Consider the following 18,310-nt stretch of genomic DNA (forward strand, 5'->3'; position numbering starts at 1 on the left):
ATTCGCTCCACCTTCCCAGAAGAGGAGGGGTACCAGGGGCTGTGAAAATCCCACTCAATCTCTAAGGCCTGCTTTAACCCTTGCAGTAAAGCTTACACCCATCTAGTCACATGGTCAATTAGGACAAACAAGTAACTCAGTAAAGTCTACCTGTATACTTTGGAAAGGTCAAACCCCTGGCTCCCATCCCCCTCTAGATGAGTAACAGAAGACCTTTTAATTTACCTTTTGACATATGGTACATCCTCTACATATGTGCTTCCCTAAAGTGTATATTCCTACACAGACATACTTTCTTAGCACAATATCACACATTGCTTGCACCTCCCTATGACTCTTTTGATGTAAAACAGTTAATATTTGCCTCATTATCACTTTATTCAGCATTTCTCTCCCATCAGGGAGTATCCGTTTTCCTTCAGACTTCATGGCTCCTGATTCCTTAAAAAAATCATTCTTTTAAAACTTTTTCATTCTTTCTTAATTTTCAATAATTCCCTGAATCCTCTCTGGATTTATTCTTCATTTTCCCTCAGACATTAGATGCCTTAAATACCTGACTTCTCTTTCTCCATATTGTAATTATTTTTTTTTTTTAATACTCCCAAGCCCTGCTTTCCCAAAAAGTTGAATAGCTTGTTAGTAGCTTTCTTCACAACTCTTTTCTCCTGTCCTGACAATAGAAAATGATCCACATATTTGTAACATTAATACCTCCTTGGGAGGTTGTAATTGCTCCAAAATCTTTTTTAAAACTTACCCAAATAGATAGGTGGCCCTGTAAACCTCTGAGGTAAAATTGTCCACCTATATTGTTGCTTCCGCCCCCATTTCAGGGTCTTTCCAGTCAGAGGTGAATGTACATGTATGTTTGCTCTCAGGGCCTGAGAGCACTCCATTAATAACACTGTTATTCCAGTCTAACAATTTACTATTTGAATGCCCAAATAAGCATATCTCAATACCACATTCCTTCCTTCTAAACAATGTAACTGCAAAAACAACATTTCTATTCCCACAGTGCATTAAGGAAAATTTTTGTTATTGCAAATTAGCGAATTCACTTTGCATCGGTATACCTCTAAACAACAGTTGAGTTTATTTTTTTTTAAATTAATAACTAAACAAACATAGTTTTTTCAGCTGCTGACTTTGCAATTACTTAATTATTTTTTGAATTGTAAAGAATATATGCCAGCGTACTTTCAAAGCTATGCTAGTATAAAATACAGTCAAAGTATTTCCTTATGTGACCAAGTTGTGTCTTCTGTAGTTTCAAATAAATATGAAATAACACGTCCTTTTTTAGTAAGTCAGTTCTTTAACAAATGAATCCCATCAATGAATGAAATTCCCCCCAAATTAAACTGGCATGACTCTCCGAAGATCTTTGTAGCCTTCAATAGCATTTTTCTGCAATTTATATTCCCTATTTTTGGGGGGGAACAAAGTCTTTGCCTTTCTTCACTCCAGCCATGAAGCACTCAAGGCCGCTTTTTTTCCTACTCCTTCTCACGTTTTTTTTAAGGTAAAAGTAAATGAAGACCCATCCTTCCTGCCATCTATTTTCTGAATGTTTTGATAATATCTGGGCTGTGGCCCTCCAGAATTTCATCTTCTGCAACAAACAAATACAAGAGACGAATTTGGTGATGAACTTTGTTGTTTGTTATATATGGAGTAGTAATTCGTGTTGAGAAAATGGATGATATTAATAAAGAAAGGGGAGATTTGGGAGTGTGACCATGGGGGTCAGAAAGCCCCGTGGTTGAGATAACATTAGACTCTTAACAATGAGGCAATCAGGAATATAAAAGAGTTTAGACGGAACAAAAACGGATGATTCAGGAGACTCCATGCAGTCTCCAGGTTTCTTGTTCTCCAGATGGTTCTCTTGTTCTCCAGCCTTTAAGGCATGGATGTTTCTGGGCATTTGCTGTTGTTGTTACATTCAAAGTTGTTTGACCAATGAAAAGTTGTTTTGAAAAGAACTGCTGTGGAGAGAAGGGTGTAAGAGGGGAGCCTGCCCTCAAGAAAGAAGAAGAAAAAGAAAAAGAAAAAAAAGAAAAAGGAAAAAAAGCAACACGATGAAGTTACATCAATAAAGAAGCAGGAAAAATAAGTGAAGAGGAACAGGCTGGTAGAATGGAGACCAGGATGGGAACAGGCACTTTGATCGCCTCATGAAGACAGGCCAGACACAGCAAACTGCTCAGAGAAGCTCGTACTGAAAGTTGCTGGTAACAGGCGCACTGGAGCTGGAGAGAAGCTCGAGCTGAGAGATGCAGACCTGTGCACACAACTGCCTCTCGCTGGTAAGCAGTTGTGCATTATGGGGAATCATACATCCTTAGGAACAAAGACTGTCCTGATAACCTTACAGCTTGTTCTCCTTATTAACAATCAGACAGTTTATGAGCCTGAAATATGGGACCAAACTGAGGTCAAGGTGTGGGACTCTGCAAATAAAAACGACAAGGTTGCAGTGGGATTGCTCGGCACCTGGCGAGCAGTCTCTGAGGCCTTAAAGAGCCGTGTGGGACCACAGTCAGAAACGTGTGCCAGTCTGCAACCTGTGCTACCTGCTGTGATATGTGGAGTAATAAATAATTCGTATCAAGAAGATGCTAGATGTTAATACTGAAGTGGGAGATGTGGGATTGTGGCTATGGGGGTCGACACACCCCATGGTAGATGATAACATCAGACTCTTAATGATGAGGCCATCAGGAATGTAAAAGAGTTTAAAGGGAACAAAGAAGGGTGATTCAGGAGAGGCCATGCTGTCTGGGGTTGCTTGTTCTCCAGCCGTTAAGGCATGGAAGTTGCTGGGTGTTTGCTGTTGCCGGGCAAAGTTGTTTGACCAATGAAAAGTTGTTTTGAAAAGAACTGCTGTGGAGAGAAGGGTATAAGAGGGGAGCCTGTCCTCGAGATGAAAAGGCAACACAATATAATGAAGTTATGCCATCAATAAAGAAGTAGAAAAAAGGAATGAACAGGAACAGGCTAGCAGAACAGGTACCAGGACAGGAACAGGCACATTGATCACCTCATGAGGGTAGGTTCGGCCAAAGTCAGCAAACCGCTTAAAGAAGCTTGTACTGAAAGTTTCTGGAAAGAAGCTCGAGCTGAGAGAAGCAGAGCTGCGCACACAGCTGCCCCTTGCTGGTAAGCAGTTGTGCATTATGGGGAATTGTACGTCCTTGGGAACAAAGACTGTCCTGGTAATCTTACAGCTTATTCTCCTTATTAATAATCGGGCAGTTTATGAGCCAGAAACATGGGACCAAATGGAAGTCAAGGTGTGAGACTCTGCAGCTAAAAACGACGAGGTTCCAGTGGGATTGCTTGGCACCTTGCGAGCAGTCTCTGAGACCTTAAAGAGCCGTGTGGGACCACAGTCAGAAACGTGTGGTTGGCCAGGCAGTGAGGGAGCTGCGGGCTCGTTTACTGATCCTTCTGCTACACCATGGGCCCCCCTGCTGCTACTGCCATCACAGGCCTTTGCTGTTACACCCCCTGGTGCCCTGGACGTGCCTTTTGGCCCAGGCTCTATTGGCCTTGAAAAGGAGATGGATATGTTTACCTTCGATCTGGGAAGAACGGGATGCATAAGGCCTGAAGATAGAGTTGCTTGACAACTTGAAGTGAGACATACTGTTCCCACAACTAGCCCTGGAATTCTCCGGTGTTTGTAATCAAGAAAAGGAATGGAAAATGGAGACTGTTATATGATCTGAGAGAAATTAATGATATGGGAGCACTTCAACCAGGATTACCAACTTCAACTATGCTCCCCCAGTCATGGACTTTAATAGTAATAGACCTAAAGGATTGTTTGTTAAACACTTGCCAGAATTTGGAAAACTTTGCCATGTTTATATTTCAATTGATACCTTTTCTGATCGTACACATATATAGGCATAATCTGGTTTCTTATATGTAAAAGCAATGTTCTATATATTTAGAAAGTTCAATGTTAGTGTGTGCGTGTTGGTAGAGTGTAGACTCCCTGCACACCCAGCGCTGTTTACTTGCCTTTTTTAAATATTACTGAATTCCGATTGAGCTGTATCTTCATTTATACCACTGCTGATATCCAGTCCAGCTAAAAACTGATGGAGCTGGAGGTATCAAAGATGATAACATTTGTGAAAGTTATGAAAAATCTAGATAGAGTGTGTACATGCATGGCAAAGAAGAGACTGAAATCAGTGCCCAGCTGAGAGAAAAGCTGCGGTGTGAACTGAGTGTTTGCTCCTTGCTGGACACCTGGCATTGTGTGCGCATGGCTGGGATCCAGCTCTTGTGCTTCGCATGCTGAGCCTTTTTCGGCTGGCAGAAGGGTAACAGAAAGGGTGCAGGGAGCAAGGTGTCCAAAAACACCAAGAGAAACAGGGCTGGTAAAATGTGCAGGGCATGGGGAAGGTGAACAAAGGGATAAAGACATGCCAGCTTGCTTGATGCTTGTCCTATAGACCTTTTTTTTTTTTTCTCCTACTTCCTTAGTTAACTAGTGAAGCTTGCTTTAACTGAAGAGCTTCTACATTTTAGGAAATGTTCAACATAGTAAGACTCCTCTTTCTCCTCAAGGAACTGGCTGCTCGTGGCGTGGACTGGCGAACGCTTCATTGGGTTAAAAACTGGCTGGATAGCCGGGCCCAAAGAGTCGTGGTGAACAGAGTTAAATCCAGTTTGAGGCCAGTCACTAGTGGCATTCCCCAGGGCTCAGTACTGGGGCCAGTACTCTTTAATATCTTTATCAATGATCTGGATGAGGGCATCGAGTGCACCCTCAGTAAGTTTGCAGATGACACCAAGCTATGCACGTGTGTCGATCTGCTCGAGGGTAGGAAGGCTCTGCAGGAGGATCTGGATAGGCTGCACCAATGGGCTGAGGTCAACTGCATGAAGTTCAACAAGGCCAAGTGCTGGGTCCTGCACCTGGGGCGCAATAACCCCAAGCAGAGCTACAGGCTGGGAGATGAGTGGTTGGAAAGCTGCGAGGCAGAGAAGGACCTGGGAGTGATGGTTGATAGTCGGCTGAATATGAGCCAGCAGTGTGCTCAGGTGGCCAAGAAGGCCAACGGCATCCTGGCTTGTATCAGGAACAGTGTGGCCAGCAGGGCTAGGGAGGTGATCGTCCCCCTGTACTCGGCTCTGGTGAGGCCGCACCTCGAGTACTGCGTTCAGTTTTGGGCCCCTCGCTACAAGAAGGACATGGAGGTGCTCAAGTGAGTCCAGAGAAGGGCGACGAAGCTGGTGAGGGGTCTGGAGAATGAGTCCTATGAGGAGCGGCTGAGGGAGCTGGGCTTGTTCAGCCTGGAGAAGAGGAGGCTCAGAGGTGACCTTGTCACTCTCTTCAGGTACCTTAAAGGAGGCTGTAGCGAGGTGGGGGTTGGTCTGTTCTCCCATGTGCCTGGTGACAGGACGAGAGGGAATGGGCTAAAGTTGCACCAGGAGTGTTTTAGGTTGGATATTAGGAAGAATTTCTTTACCGAAAGGGCTGTTAGGCATTGGAACAGGCTGCCCAGGGAAGTGGTGGAGTCACCATCCCTGGAGGTCTTTAAAAGATGTTTAGATGTAGAGCTTAGGGATATGGTTTAGTGGAGGACTTGTTAGTGTTAGGTCAGAGGTTGGACTCGATGACCTTGAGGTCTCTTCCAACCTAGACAATTCTGTGATTCTGTAATTCAATTTTATTGTTTGAACCGTAATTAGGAACTTTACAGTAGCTGAGAGAACTAAACAATGTGTGATATAATTTCTTAATTTTAGAAATATTGGGAGGCAGTAGGTTCTTGAAATTTGACTTAGGCTAATTAGTAAGAACTGCAGGTCTCATTGTGTAAGCACCTGCACATCTATGTGCTGATTCAGATGGATTAATGTGTTTTTGGGTTGTTCATTTCACATTAGATCAATCATATAGATTAAGCTATAGGATTTTTTTCTGTATTTTTTTAAAGAAAATGGTCAAATATTAATAAAATATTTTTAATAAGTGTAATCTGCAGGCTTAGAAATGAAAATAAGCTTTAACGTGCTTTTGCTGTATGTGCTTACTGTGTGACTTCAAATGTAAGTTAATTATCACCTTCAGTAATTGCATTTGTACTGTGTGCGGTGTTATTTCTCCATGTGGAAATAGCAGTTGTCCTGTAAATGCCAACTCCTTTAGGCTGTCTGGGATGTCTGTATTGGTCTAGACACTTTATTCAACTGCTTTCTTAAAGTGTAAAGGTTACTTAGCAAGTTTTGGTAGAACAGGATCAGCCTTAAGAATTGTCTTCTAAAATCTTGTACATTTGGATAACTTTCAAAAACATTAAAAGCTTTTCACTCAAGCTGAGTTTAGATTTGTGTGATTCGCATCTGGAATCTGGTAAAGATTTGTTAATATTCAAATCCAGACTCCTTTCTCAATCTCCATGTTGCATGGCATGCAGGTGATAAAGCCTGCACTTGTGGGGTAGACTGCTTGTGGCATTCCCATTGGGGAAATCCACACATGTTGCCCTTTGTACTCCAGATAAAGACAGCAGCATCTTAAACTAGCTTGATCCTTTAATTTCTGACAACAGCACTGTGCACTGCAAATGACTGGTCCATGATGGTTGCTGGGCTGAGGGATTCAGGTTGGGTGGCAGACCAGAGACATGCCCAGCACCTGGGAGACTCAAAGGCACCGAGATGGGTAGGCTGTACACATGGGTCAGTGTCTCTGGCTGCAGGGAGCAGTGAAGACCTGGTGCCGAGGGGGGAGGATATGACAAGGGAGGGGGTGCAGGAGGAAGTCTGGAAGTCATGTTCAGCTGGTAATTTGGAATCTTCACTAACCCTTTTATTTTCCAGTGGGTAAAGCTATAAAGGACTTACAGCTACTCCCTCCCCCTCGTCCCTCCCCTTTTCTGACAAGGACAGGAGTGTTTACAGATCATGTTATGGCAGAGACAAAGCCGTTTGTGAACCATATTTGGTACTTCAGGGAAATGGAAAGAGAAGAGAAAGTAAGAGTGCCAGTTTTGTTTGCCGCATAATGTATCTACATGTCAAAAAATAGATAATTTAATTTTTGAGTTTCCAGTGATTTAAATGTTTACATTCTCTTTATCCAGATTCAAGATCCAGCCCGTATTATGGCTGGCAGTGGATCCAAATCAGGATCATCTAGTGGGTTTTCCATGAAATCACAGCTTCAAGTCACTGGTAAGTCATTTGAAATTATATATCCTTTCTGGTTAAAAATGTAAAAGTAAAAAGCGTTTTTCCCATAATGAAAAAGTAATTACTAGTATGTTGCATTTCAGCAAGTTTTTAGTAGTTCAAAGCCAAGAGAAATAGCAGAATAAAACTAATAGTTTAATGCAATCATGAATTGGCAGAAAATCTTCTGTTTTATTCAGAATTTTATCTAAAATGCATTTCGAAATTATACATTTTCATGTAAGGAAGGAAGAAATTATTTTTGGATACTGTTAAGTCAATTGTACAGAACAGTTTTCTTTGAAATGTAAAAATGTAATACGATACTGCTTTCTGTTGCTAACACTTCACGTAACATCAAACCTAACAAGTTCACATAATTTTTTTACATCTCAAGCTAATTTGAACTACTGTTCATTAAATTTGACTTGCTACTTCTTTGTTAAATGTTTTCATGCCCACCATTATAAAAGTGTTTTTAGTAAGTATTGATGACAGTAATTGATGACGGTACTGTAATTGAGGACCTGTAGATTCCATGTGAATGGATTTACATGCCGTGCTTTTGCTTTTTGTAGTGTCGTACCAACAGAGCATCTGCTGAAACTTATTCATCAAGTTTTCTTCACTTTCTAACTGACAAATTTTACTGAAGTGTCAAAGCTGAAGCCTGAGAATGCAGTATTTGTGGATATATGCAGGTCTATGTTTAGAAGCATTGAGGGTAAACTTCATGCAGTAACTCTGCATATACCCACGGTTTCCACACTGAGGGTGCAAAGTTGATATTGTGGGGATGAGAAGAATTGACAAAAATACATGGAGAAACTTTAGTCTAAACAGAAGTTTGGAAATGAACAAATTATGTTGCCCTTAACTGTCACATTGAGGTCACAAGCTTGCTTTTTTTTTTTTCTTAGTGGACTATGAGACTTTAAGAAAACCCTTGTCTATACAGACTGATGTTGGTGAGAAGACTTGTAGAGGTTTCAAAGGAGGTACATACTCTGCATAGCTAAGGATTAAAGTGGTGATGCCTGTCTAAGGTTTGCTCCTTTAAAGGCTTTAAAGGCTCCTATAACTCTCATAAAGAAAGCAGAGTTAAAGAAATGTCTCATGTTCAAATGGAGACTTTTATGATGGTTGATTTTTAATTTCTACAAAAGTTCAACCACAGTCTTCTAGAAAACCATTTCCCTTGCAGGCAGGCTTTCTCTTTTTGTAGAAAGTTCTGTAACTAACAGTCCTCACCTGCCCTATTCTTACCTCTCCGCTCTGCTGTCTTTGTTAGGTTTAAATGAACTTCCAGATTGTCTGTGTAAGTAAAACCTTGAAAATAGGTACACAGCTGCTGATGTGTGGTGCCTCAAACTGGATCTTGATGTCTTTGAGGTAGATAGTGATGTTGAGGCATGAAATGCTGCAATACTGAAATAGTGGAGGCATTGGGAAAGGGAAATCATTAAATTAATTCTAGATAACTGAAGCTAATTTCTGAGTGCTCATATAAATAAAGAGTTCCATTGGGAACAGTTCACAGCACTTCATACTAAGCTACTTCTCTAAATCTCTAAAGGAGCATAGACTATAAAAGGAATCTAGGTAGATTAGCCATATGGACTTGAATTAGTTATCTTTTTTTAAGCATGTAGAATAGCTGAGATGGATGATGAAAATACAGGAGACCAGGATGACATTTGTAGCAACAGAGCAGAGTTACTTGACTGATTAGAAATATCATTTATTTGTTGTAAGTTTTGTTTTATGAGCTTAGTGCTGTCAACGAATCTAAGAACGCTTCTCATCAAAGTGTCAAACAGATGTTGGGGTAACGTCTGTTTCTTTGTCTAAATGGATGCAACACACAGTGTTTGGCAAGACAGGACCATTGCAGTAAATTATGTTGAATGTTAGAAAAAAATAATTACAAAAAATCCAGATTTCTGTTACTGTCCAGCCATTAATACAAAGAGTATATTTACTAACACGAGAAACGCTCTAGAGCTGCAAGTCCTATCCAGGTGTTGTTGTAGAACAGCAGGTAGTTATTGGAACTCCAAATTATGCCTTTAGTTAGCTTTTCTATAATTTTACTTTATTATAGAAAGCTTAACACAAAGTTCTTTCTGTTAAAGATCTTTTCATCAGAAGTTGTGGCAGTTGTCCAAGATTGCTTAATGAGAAAGATGAATTGAATTTTGAGCTTTTAACAAGCAACTGCAATAAATTCCAGGCATTTTTCTGGCTGCCGATAAGGAGGAGGAGGTTCTAGAGGATATTTTGTACTTTCAACACCAAAGTGCGTTTGGAATCTTACACTGATAATTATCAACGATAGTGTCTGATGGAATAGAAGTACTGTTGCATGTTTTAGGCTTTTGTTTGAGCTATAGCATTGGACAAAATGGTCTGAAATGCAAGAATATATTTGGAAAAAAAATGTGTTTTTCTCATGAGCGTTACTGTCAGGTGTCAATGACCTGGTGCTTGAATACTGAAGTACCCAGCTGAAAAATACTATTAGCTGTTGAAATATGTAGTCTGCGTAGTCAATTGTGTTTTTTCTCTTTCTTAACAGTTATTTCAGCAAAACTGAAAGAAAAAAATAAATGGTTTGGACCTAGCCCTTATGTGGAAGTCTCGGTAGATGGACAGTCAAAGAAGACCGAAAAATGCAACAACACAAGTAGTCCGAAGTGGAAACAGCATCTTACAGTGTATGTTTGGTGGTTTTGTTTTCCAGTTTGAGCTAAATTAATGCTATGATAAATTTGATGATAAAACTGGCAGTGCCGTGCACATTTTTGTTGCCGCATTTAAGGTTACTTTTTCATGGTTGAAAATTGTTGCTGTTCCTTGTGCAGCACTGTGCGGTCTAACCTTTGTCTTCCCCCATAAATTTGTTTCTCTGTCATAAGGCTTCTGAAAACTCGAGGGAATATGAGGGGCAGGTGAATATTTTACCTCTTAAAGTGACTTTCTAAAAGCAGTTTTGAGAGTCTATTCTTAATTGTAATATCATCAGCTATTTCATAATGCTCATCTTTCCGCTGTTGTCAGAATACTTCAGAGAAAAAAAAAAAAAATCCCCAGGCTTTTAGGTTTTTCTTAGTACCAGGAGAGTTGCTTTATTCTCCAAGGTTTGCTGGCTTGCATACACCGTCTCAGATGCAATCATCTTCCTGCACAACACCTAGTAAGATTTAGCAGTTTTGAAATGAGTGTGGGTTTGTTCAGTTTGTTTTGGGGGTAGAGGGAAGGGAGTAACTGCTCTGGTAAAAGTTACTTCTGTTAGCCTATGTTTCTTCTCCAGTGAGGGGCTCTCCCAGTATATAACTGCTGACAAGGGTTTAGGAGTGGAGGGCCTCACAGCATGGGTCATTGAGAGCAGCTCAGCTGACAGCTTCTCTAGGAACAGGTCCGCACCATCTCTGCCACAGGCTGACAAATTTGAACAGCTTATGTTTGGCAGAGGTTCCAAAATTGTGGTTCTATCACCTAGTCAGATAAAAAGATTCTTCACAGAGAACTTTGTTGGATGCCATCTTGTGTAACGTGCTCTAGGTGATCTTGCCTGGCAGGGGGGTTGGACCAGATGATCTTCAGAGGTCCCTTCCAAACTCAGCCATTCTGGGATTCTGTAATTTGTTAACTTGTGGAAGAATTGTAATGTTCTTTTTGTCTATCTATATATGTTGTACAGCCAGAAATGTACTAGTAAAATGTTAGATCATTTTCTATATTTTTTTTTTCACATGATTCAAGTATATAGCAATTTGTCAGGAGAACATTGATCTTTGCAAAATACTTGAAATAGTTTAGAACAGTTTTGAGTACTCTCCTTTTTACAGGATGTACTAAAATTTTCAGATAACCTTTTCAGAAGGGAAATTTTGCTGTATTCCCTCTGTGTAGAAAATTCTCATGACAAGGTATACAGATGCTGAATATTCATGAAATGTGAACCTGCAAGAACCAGTCTTTTTTTCTACTCTCAGTTACACAAATGTTAATTACAAACTAGTAGTTTTTCTCTAAGTATTTCCCCTAATAATAAAAAACATAGTCTGTGAACAGTCTTGCAACACATTTGATTTATGTCTCTTTCGTATATGAAAAGAGAAGGTAACTGTGTACTAAAATGTCATAATTTAAAAGGGTTTAATATTATTACCATAATTTCTTTTTCGAAACTTAAATGTTATTTAAAAACAGTTGCTGTAGATTATTCAGTTCAGCCAACAAGTGCCTTTACATAGTATTCAACCTTTTCTTTTCAGAATCGTCACTCCTGTAAGTAAATTAACCTTTCGAGTCTGGAGCCATCAAACATTAAAATCTGATGTCCTTCTGGGAAGTGCTGCTCTGGATATTCATGAGACTTTGAAATCAAACAGTATGAAACGTAAGTGTAAATTTGAGTGCTGTGTGCAGCTCTCTAAAGACTAAAATTCTGTGATTGTCTTCTTAAATCAAACGTACTCTTTCGTTATGTAGTAAGATAAACTCTCACTTTTTTCTGTACTTTTTCAGTTGAACAGGTAGTGGTGACATTGCATCTTCTTGGTGACAGAGAACCAGCAGAAGTGGTAGGAGATTTGTCTGTCTGTCTAGATGGGATGCAGGTAGATCCTGAACTCCTAACCAATGGTGATGCCTCAAGTACAAGGAGTAAGTTCAAATATACAATCTACATAGTGTCTGGTATACAAAGCTTTTTCTACTGGATGTTTTAACACAATATTATTGTAATGATGTTTTTTTTTCACTTCATATTTGTAGAGACCAAAACTCCTGTATGCTTTATTTTGAGGTGGAGTCATAGTCCACAGCAAAGATTATCAGCATTACTGTAATGCAAATAAGATCAGAACGTTTCTTTTCTGGACTTCACTAACTTTATCTAGGAACTCCAAACTCTTTTTATGCCTTGCTTTAATGAAAACCTTTAGTTTACTTCAATTTTTCATAACATTGTAAGCAGAAAAGCAATATAAAGAAGGTTAGTTTAGTCTCATAAGTATTCCAATGGCTTCAATAGGAAACAATATTTTATATTATCTGTAAACATCTCATTTAATTTAAGTAAATGCTTTCATAGATTTTGTTACCTCTGGAGTGCTGCAGGGGGAGACTCAGAGATGACCTTGTCGCTCTCTTCAGGTACCTTAAAGGAGGCTGTAGCGAGGTGGGGGTTGGTCTGTTCTCCCACGTGCCTGGTGACAGGACGAGAGGGAATGGGCTAAAGCTGCACCAGGAGTGTTTTAGGTTAGATGTTAGGAAGAACTTCTTTACTGAAAGGGTTGTTAGGCATTGGAACAGGCTGCCCAGGGAAGTGGTGGAGTCACCATCCCTGGAGGTCTTTAAAAGACGTTTAGATGTAGAGCTTAGGGATATGGTTTAGTGGGTACTGTTAGTGTTAGGTCAGAGGTTGGACTCGATGATCTTGAGGTCTCTTCCAACCTAGAAATTCTGTGATTCTGTAAGTTGATATCTTCAGTCTCAGATAGCTAGTATGATAACTGAAAATCTTGAAGTAAAATGTGTAATTAGACTAAAATAAAAAGTAAGAGATTTCAGTTCCATTGGTGCAGGACAGGCAAAAGAGCATGTCTTGAGGGTAAATGTACAGTGCAGACTAGAAACATGTAAAGTGACTGTAGGTACAGCAGATAGCTTCTCCAATGCTGGAGGAATAAACTAGGCAGTTGATTGGCTTGTTCAGGAAAGGCAGTTTTTTGGGCTTCTGTTTTTTTCTTAGGTTTGTTTGTTTTAAAGGACTAAATGAGGTTAATTTCTGATTTCATCCAAGTATCACAGGAACACCAAGTTAGCACACTAGACTTTTAACAGTTATTTCTTAAGACTTTTTTTTTTCTGTAAAGAAAAGCCAAATACTTGGATTGTGTGGGACTTGTAGAGCAGTGCTGAGGTATGTTGACAGAAGCACCTGGTGAAAGTAACAAATTTTCCTCAGATGCAATATTGGAAGAAGTAAAAGCATGGATGAAAACCATTTCCTTAAATTCGTCTACTGAGAAAAACATGCTACAAAGAAGAAAAAGTCATGCAGTTAGTGGAACTGAGTACTATGTATAGTTTTGGGCTCTACAATACAAGGCAGATGTTGACATGCCAAGCAGAAAGAGTGAAATCTTAATCAAAAGTAGTCTAACACATTCTTATTGTACAAAGCTAAAGGTACTGATAGGCAGATGCACTGTTTACTGACTAGCCTTTTAAGTTTTCTGTTTCTGTAAATAAAATCATCTCCTTGTACAGCACATTAACAGCATTATAAGCCTTTACATCATAGTCTTTATCTTAGATATGTAGTTAGTTCCCATCAGAACTGATAACTGATTCTCTTGTTAATTACATTCGTTTAATTCTGTGGAAATAAAGTGTTTGTGCTGTCTGTATGAATGAGTACTTCAGCGTTGTATATTCAAGCATTGTGAGTACTGGCACAAAAGGCAAATATTTGCAAGGTAGCTGAATAAGCAGTTGCAAAACATTTGCAGATCTAGGCTGAGCTGCTGTAATTCTGTTAGGACAGCAGCCAAATTCTCTACCTGCTTGAATGCTTTTATGCTAAACAATTTACAGAGAAAGGGAAGGGTCCAGGCTGGATAGCCCCAGATAGTAAAGTCCCTGCTGTTGTTTGTTAGCCAGTCAGAGAGATTTTAAAGAAGTTGTTTCCCTAACTGCTCTACATATCAGCAAAACAGGGTAGAGAATATGAAAAGGAAGCTCCACTTGAAAAATTGAGAATGCTACTTGATACAGGGACTTCTTTGCATTTAGCAATATTCATACAGTGGGATGAAGTAGTATTTTAACTTCCAGAAAGTGGAAATATTGCTGTTTTCATGCTTCACAGCAGCAGTGCATTAAAAATCATATAAAGAGAGAGAGATGAAAAATATATACAGTCTTGAAATAAGACAGTAGATAAATAACACTTGTAGTGCATCACCTCCACATTTGAGAAAAATCTGAGCATTAAAGACTGTTTTGTTTTGTATTCTTGGAAATGATTTAAAGTGTTGCTTATGCTACTGTTGCCTTTTTCTTTCTGTTATTTAAGGTCCTATACAGAATGATAGCTCCAGAGCAAGGAGTGATACACGGTAAGATTTTCTTTTCCTATTTTTTGTACTGCCTTAGCGTTTGCATTTCTGAATGAGGAATTGTCTGTTTTACCTACATGATGACTGAAGAATTTCTGAGTGTGGACTGCAACAGTATCTGTTAAGATCTGAGCATATCCTTAAATAAAAATACTATACAATTGTACATTCAAATATTTTTTTCTGTATGAACCACATCTAGCTTCAGTTTGCCTCCATACCTGACTGATCTTTTGTGCTTTTATCCCTTTGTGTTCCTTATCTCCTCAAAAAGCTTCGTTCCATGAAGAAGTGTGCTACAGACATAACATATTCTTCAGCCTTATAAAGTCCTTAAAAGAAATGCCTTATGGATTTATTTAGTGTTGTTAATATGTATCTTTATAAACAATATATTGCTGGCTTTGAGTTTGGCCGTTACTCTTTGAAGATCTTTTCTGTGTTTATCTGTTTCATTCAAGGGAGGCTGTAGCGAGGTGGGGGTTGGCCTGTTCTCCCACGTGCCTGGTGACAGGACGAGGGGGAATGGGCTTAAGTTGAGCCAGGGGAGTTTTAGGTTAGATGTTAGGAAGAATTTCTTCACTGAAAGGGTTGTTAGACATTGGAACAGGCTGCCCAGGGAAGTGGTGGAGTCACCATCCCTGGAAGTCTTCAAAAGACGTTTAGATGTAGAGCTTAGGGATATGGTTTAGTGGAGGGCTGTTAGCGTTAGGTTGGAGGTTGGACTCGATGACCTTGAGGTCTCTTCCAACCTAGAAATTCTGTGATTCTGTGATTCTGTGATTTAAAATATTGTAAAATTGCATGGACATCTTTGGCATCAGAACAAATGCTTTGCTTTGGTTGTATCCACTAGCAAATCTAGATACCCTGTTTTTACGATTAATCCCAGTAATAGTTCATTCTCTGCTTACCCTGAGCCACACCAAAATTGCTGAAGGGGTATGTGCTGGCTTTAATTGTTCTTCACTAGGCACTTTGAGCTTTTGCTGTAAGGTGCATGCATATCCTGTTGTCTCTTCTGGGAGTGTGGCACCTTGAGTTAAGGGAGCTAACAGCTACAGGAGCAGTGATGTTTTAGCTGCCACAGTGGCTTACTTTGTACATTTCTGCCTTAAAGAGGACTGAAGTACATCTGATGTTATACTGACTCTCATACATCAGTTTGCATTTGTAGTTCAAAAAGTGTGAATCTTTTCACATACATTATTCTTGGATTTATAACTCTTGTGAAAATTCTCGAGCTCAGTGTAATTTTTCAGTATCACAGGCAAATTCTGTTCTGTTTTGAGGACATGTGGTTGAGTGTCTGAGCTTGACTGGCCCCACTGTGAGAAACTAGTTCAGAGAGTATAGTAACAGTATACTTTAATTTTTTCAAGAAAAACTAGCAAGCTGCAGTTTAGAACTAGTCTAAAAAGGAGTTGTCTTACTCCAACGTCCAGACTATTTCTACTTTTAATGTGTGCTGAGTGTCACCTCCATTTTTAAGACAAGGGTCCCTCTTATGTACTGAAGTAAAAAGTTTTCTTTGAGATATATTTAATCTCCCAGTGATTAATCAAATTGTTTCAAAATAAATCATGCATCTGTGGGATTTTTTTTTTTTTTTATTATAAATACCACTATTTTTTTTTACACAGTTTTCTTTTACAACATGGAGGTACCAGAATTATATTTAGGCTTTTTAAGAAGATTCCAAAAGCTGTCTAATAACTGCAGTGTTTTATGGTTGATACAGGATTACGTACCATGCTAGTTGGTAGGATAAGTGTGACCATACTCAGTGGATTAACCTGCAATGAGAGCACCAAGCCACTTTAATTAGTTTTCAGTACTACAAGTATTTTAAGTATTTGTACAGTGCACAACATTCTTGGATGACCTCTAGAGAAGCTAAGTTAAATTCCACTATTCTTTTATAGATTATAACTCACTGAACTGTGTACTCTAGAGTCTTTCCCTAACGGTTTTATTTTCTATTTTTTATGCCCAGAAGAATGTTTTCATGCTTGAGTATTCCAAATGTCTGAGTGTATAATAGTATACTAATAGTAGTAACATGTGCATAGTTTTACTACTAACCAGTGGGGTTTCTGGTGTTCATGAAAGGTTTATTTTCAGGATCATGTAAATGATCTGGAATATGTTTAGCAGTGCTTATTGCTATATGCATAACAATGCTTGCTGCCTGTTCCAGGTACATGAAAAATAAAAGGTTATACTTGACTTTATTATTCAAACAGTGGCAGTATGTTTTCTGGACTGAGGAAAAGCTAGGTGGTAGTTCTTTCAAATTTCATGTCTCCAACAATTTATACGTACTTTCATAGTATGGTATAAATTGTCATATGTACCACACCTGCTATAGACCAAAAGTGTGTTTGATACTGAGGTCAGATATATATGGTTCTGCTTGATCCTCTATGACTCTGTGATTTAATTGGGCCTACCTACTGATATTTGTGTGTACTTAAAAGTACGTGATTTTAGAGGTATTGGGTTGAAACCATAAGATGCGTTTTTGTTACTAATGGCCTATGTATTTGACTTGTCAGTCCACTAGAATTTTAATAAATCTTTTTATTTTGCTCAACATATTAATTCTGAAAATAAAATGTTTTAGATGTAAAGACGTGGATATGTTTAACTCTGCTCAAAGAGGCATAAATATATCAGAATATATAAGTGAACAGTACAGAATGGATGGGGACTGGTATTTAAAGTTAAGTGCTTGAAAAGTTGAGAAGCTTATATTCATTCACAGCAGCTGCATTTCACATTCAGAATGTGAATGCTTAGTCATAAATTCTCTAGCCATTTCCAGAACTGAGTTAAGGGAGAAATCTGTGTATACATAGTTAAGTCTTCTAAAATTATCAAGCATTCTTTGTATTCTGAGCATGTGCTCACCCTTTGGAACCAATGCACACAGGCTGTTCTCTGGTCTTAATCAGCTTCCTGTCTTAGAGATGAATGGTATTCATGGGAACAGCTGAGCAGCAAAATGTAGAAGGCCCAAAGGCAATTGTATTGAGTTGGATGAGGAAAAAGGAGATTTCAGCAACAGATGTTAATACATGTGTTGCACTATCTTTTCATCTGTTGATACCTTTGTATCCATCAGAAGATAAACTATCAATATCAAATGTCAAACTGTCAATATCAAATGTTTCTACAAATACATAGACTTTTATAATCCTTGAGTGTAAAAACCTCATCCAGTAGTAACTACTACATTCTTAGTTCTTTTATAAAGCTTGGTGTAATCACAGACTATCAGTATAATTCTCCTTTCTGTCTTTTCCTGCAAAGGACCAACTCAAATGGCCTTGAAAACTCTGATGATGCTGCTCCCAATGAAAACAAGACTGTTAATGGCAGTGATTCTCCATCACTCGCAAATGGAAGCTGTAAACCTTCTAGACCTCCCAGGCCTTCCAGACCACCTCCACCGACTCCGCGCAGGCCTACTTCAGTAGTTGGTATGTGTTCTAGGAGCAGGCATTCATTTCAAAGCTATCAATAAGCCACACAGTTTTAGAATGAACACAGCGATTGCTGAGGCATGTTTTTAACTACTCCATTATGTCATGGCAAAGTCTTCGGCAGTGAAGTTCTAAAGGATTATTTTTTCAGCTTGCATTCAATATATACTGTTTAGTCATTGTTTGTATTATTAGAAATTTCTTGCCTCCATGTGTGATATACGATGATTGTAGTGATGCTTCTAAATGTAACAGAGATGGTGGCAAAAGAACACAAAGGAATGCTACTATTGCATTCCATTAAATTTAGTAAGTCTTGGAAAGCAATCTACTGAAGGACTCATTAAACTCCCTCCAGTAGATAATACTGGATTTTGAAAGACTATTGACTTGTTTTTACAATTCTACTTAAGTTCTTTGAAATAGCAGCACTTAAAACATTGATTACTCTTTTGCACGGAAACAGATAAAAGTGTTTTATTT

The 18,310-nt window shown here is 39.0% G+C and overlaps 1 protein-coding gene across 4 annotated transcripts in view; it reads left to right on the top strand.

Moving 5' to 3' along the window:
* Positions 1–18,310, top strand: part of ITCH (itchy E3 ubiquitin protein ligase) — a 66,816-nt gene that overhangs the window by 21,892 nt on the left and 26,614 nt on the right. For 3 of the 4 annotated variants that reach the window (XM_084296759.1, XM_084296760.1, XM_084296762.1), the window contains exons 2-8: positions 6,856–7,010; positions 7,119–7,209; positions 9,785–9,923; positions 11,487–11,611; positions 11,740–11,877; positions 14,297–14,339; positions 17,655–17,824. In XM_084296759.1, coding sequence (XP_084152885.1) covers positions 6,945–7,010; positions 7,119–7,209; positions 9,785–9,923; positions 11,487–11,611; positions 11,740–11,877; positions 14,297–14,339; positions 17,655–17,824 — 772 coding nt within the window. In that variant the 5' untranslated portion in view covers positions 6,856–6,944. The remainder of the gene's footprint in view (positions 1–6,855; positions 7,011–7,118; positions 7,210–9,784; positions 9,924–11,486; positions 11,612–11,739; positions 11,878–14,296; positions 14,340–17,654; positions 17,825–18,310) is intronic. The other variant, XM_084296761.1, reaches the window with a different exon arrangement.

Source organism: Netta rufina (assembly GCF_964035555.1).
Source record: "Netta rufina genome assembly, chromosome: 16".
Taxonomy (NCBI): domain Eukaryota; kingdom Metazoa; phylum Chordata; class Aves; order Anseriformes; family Anatidae; genus Netta; species Netta rufina.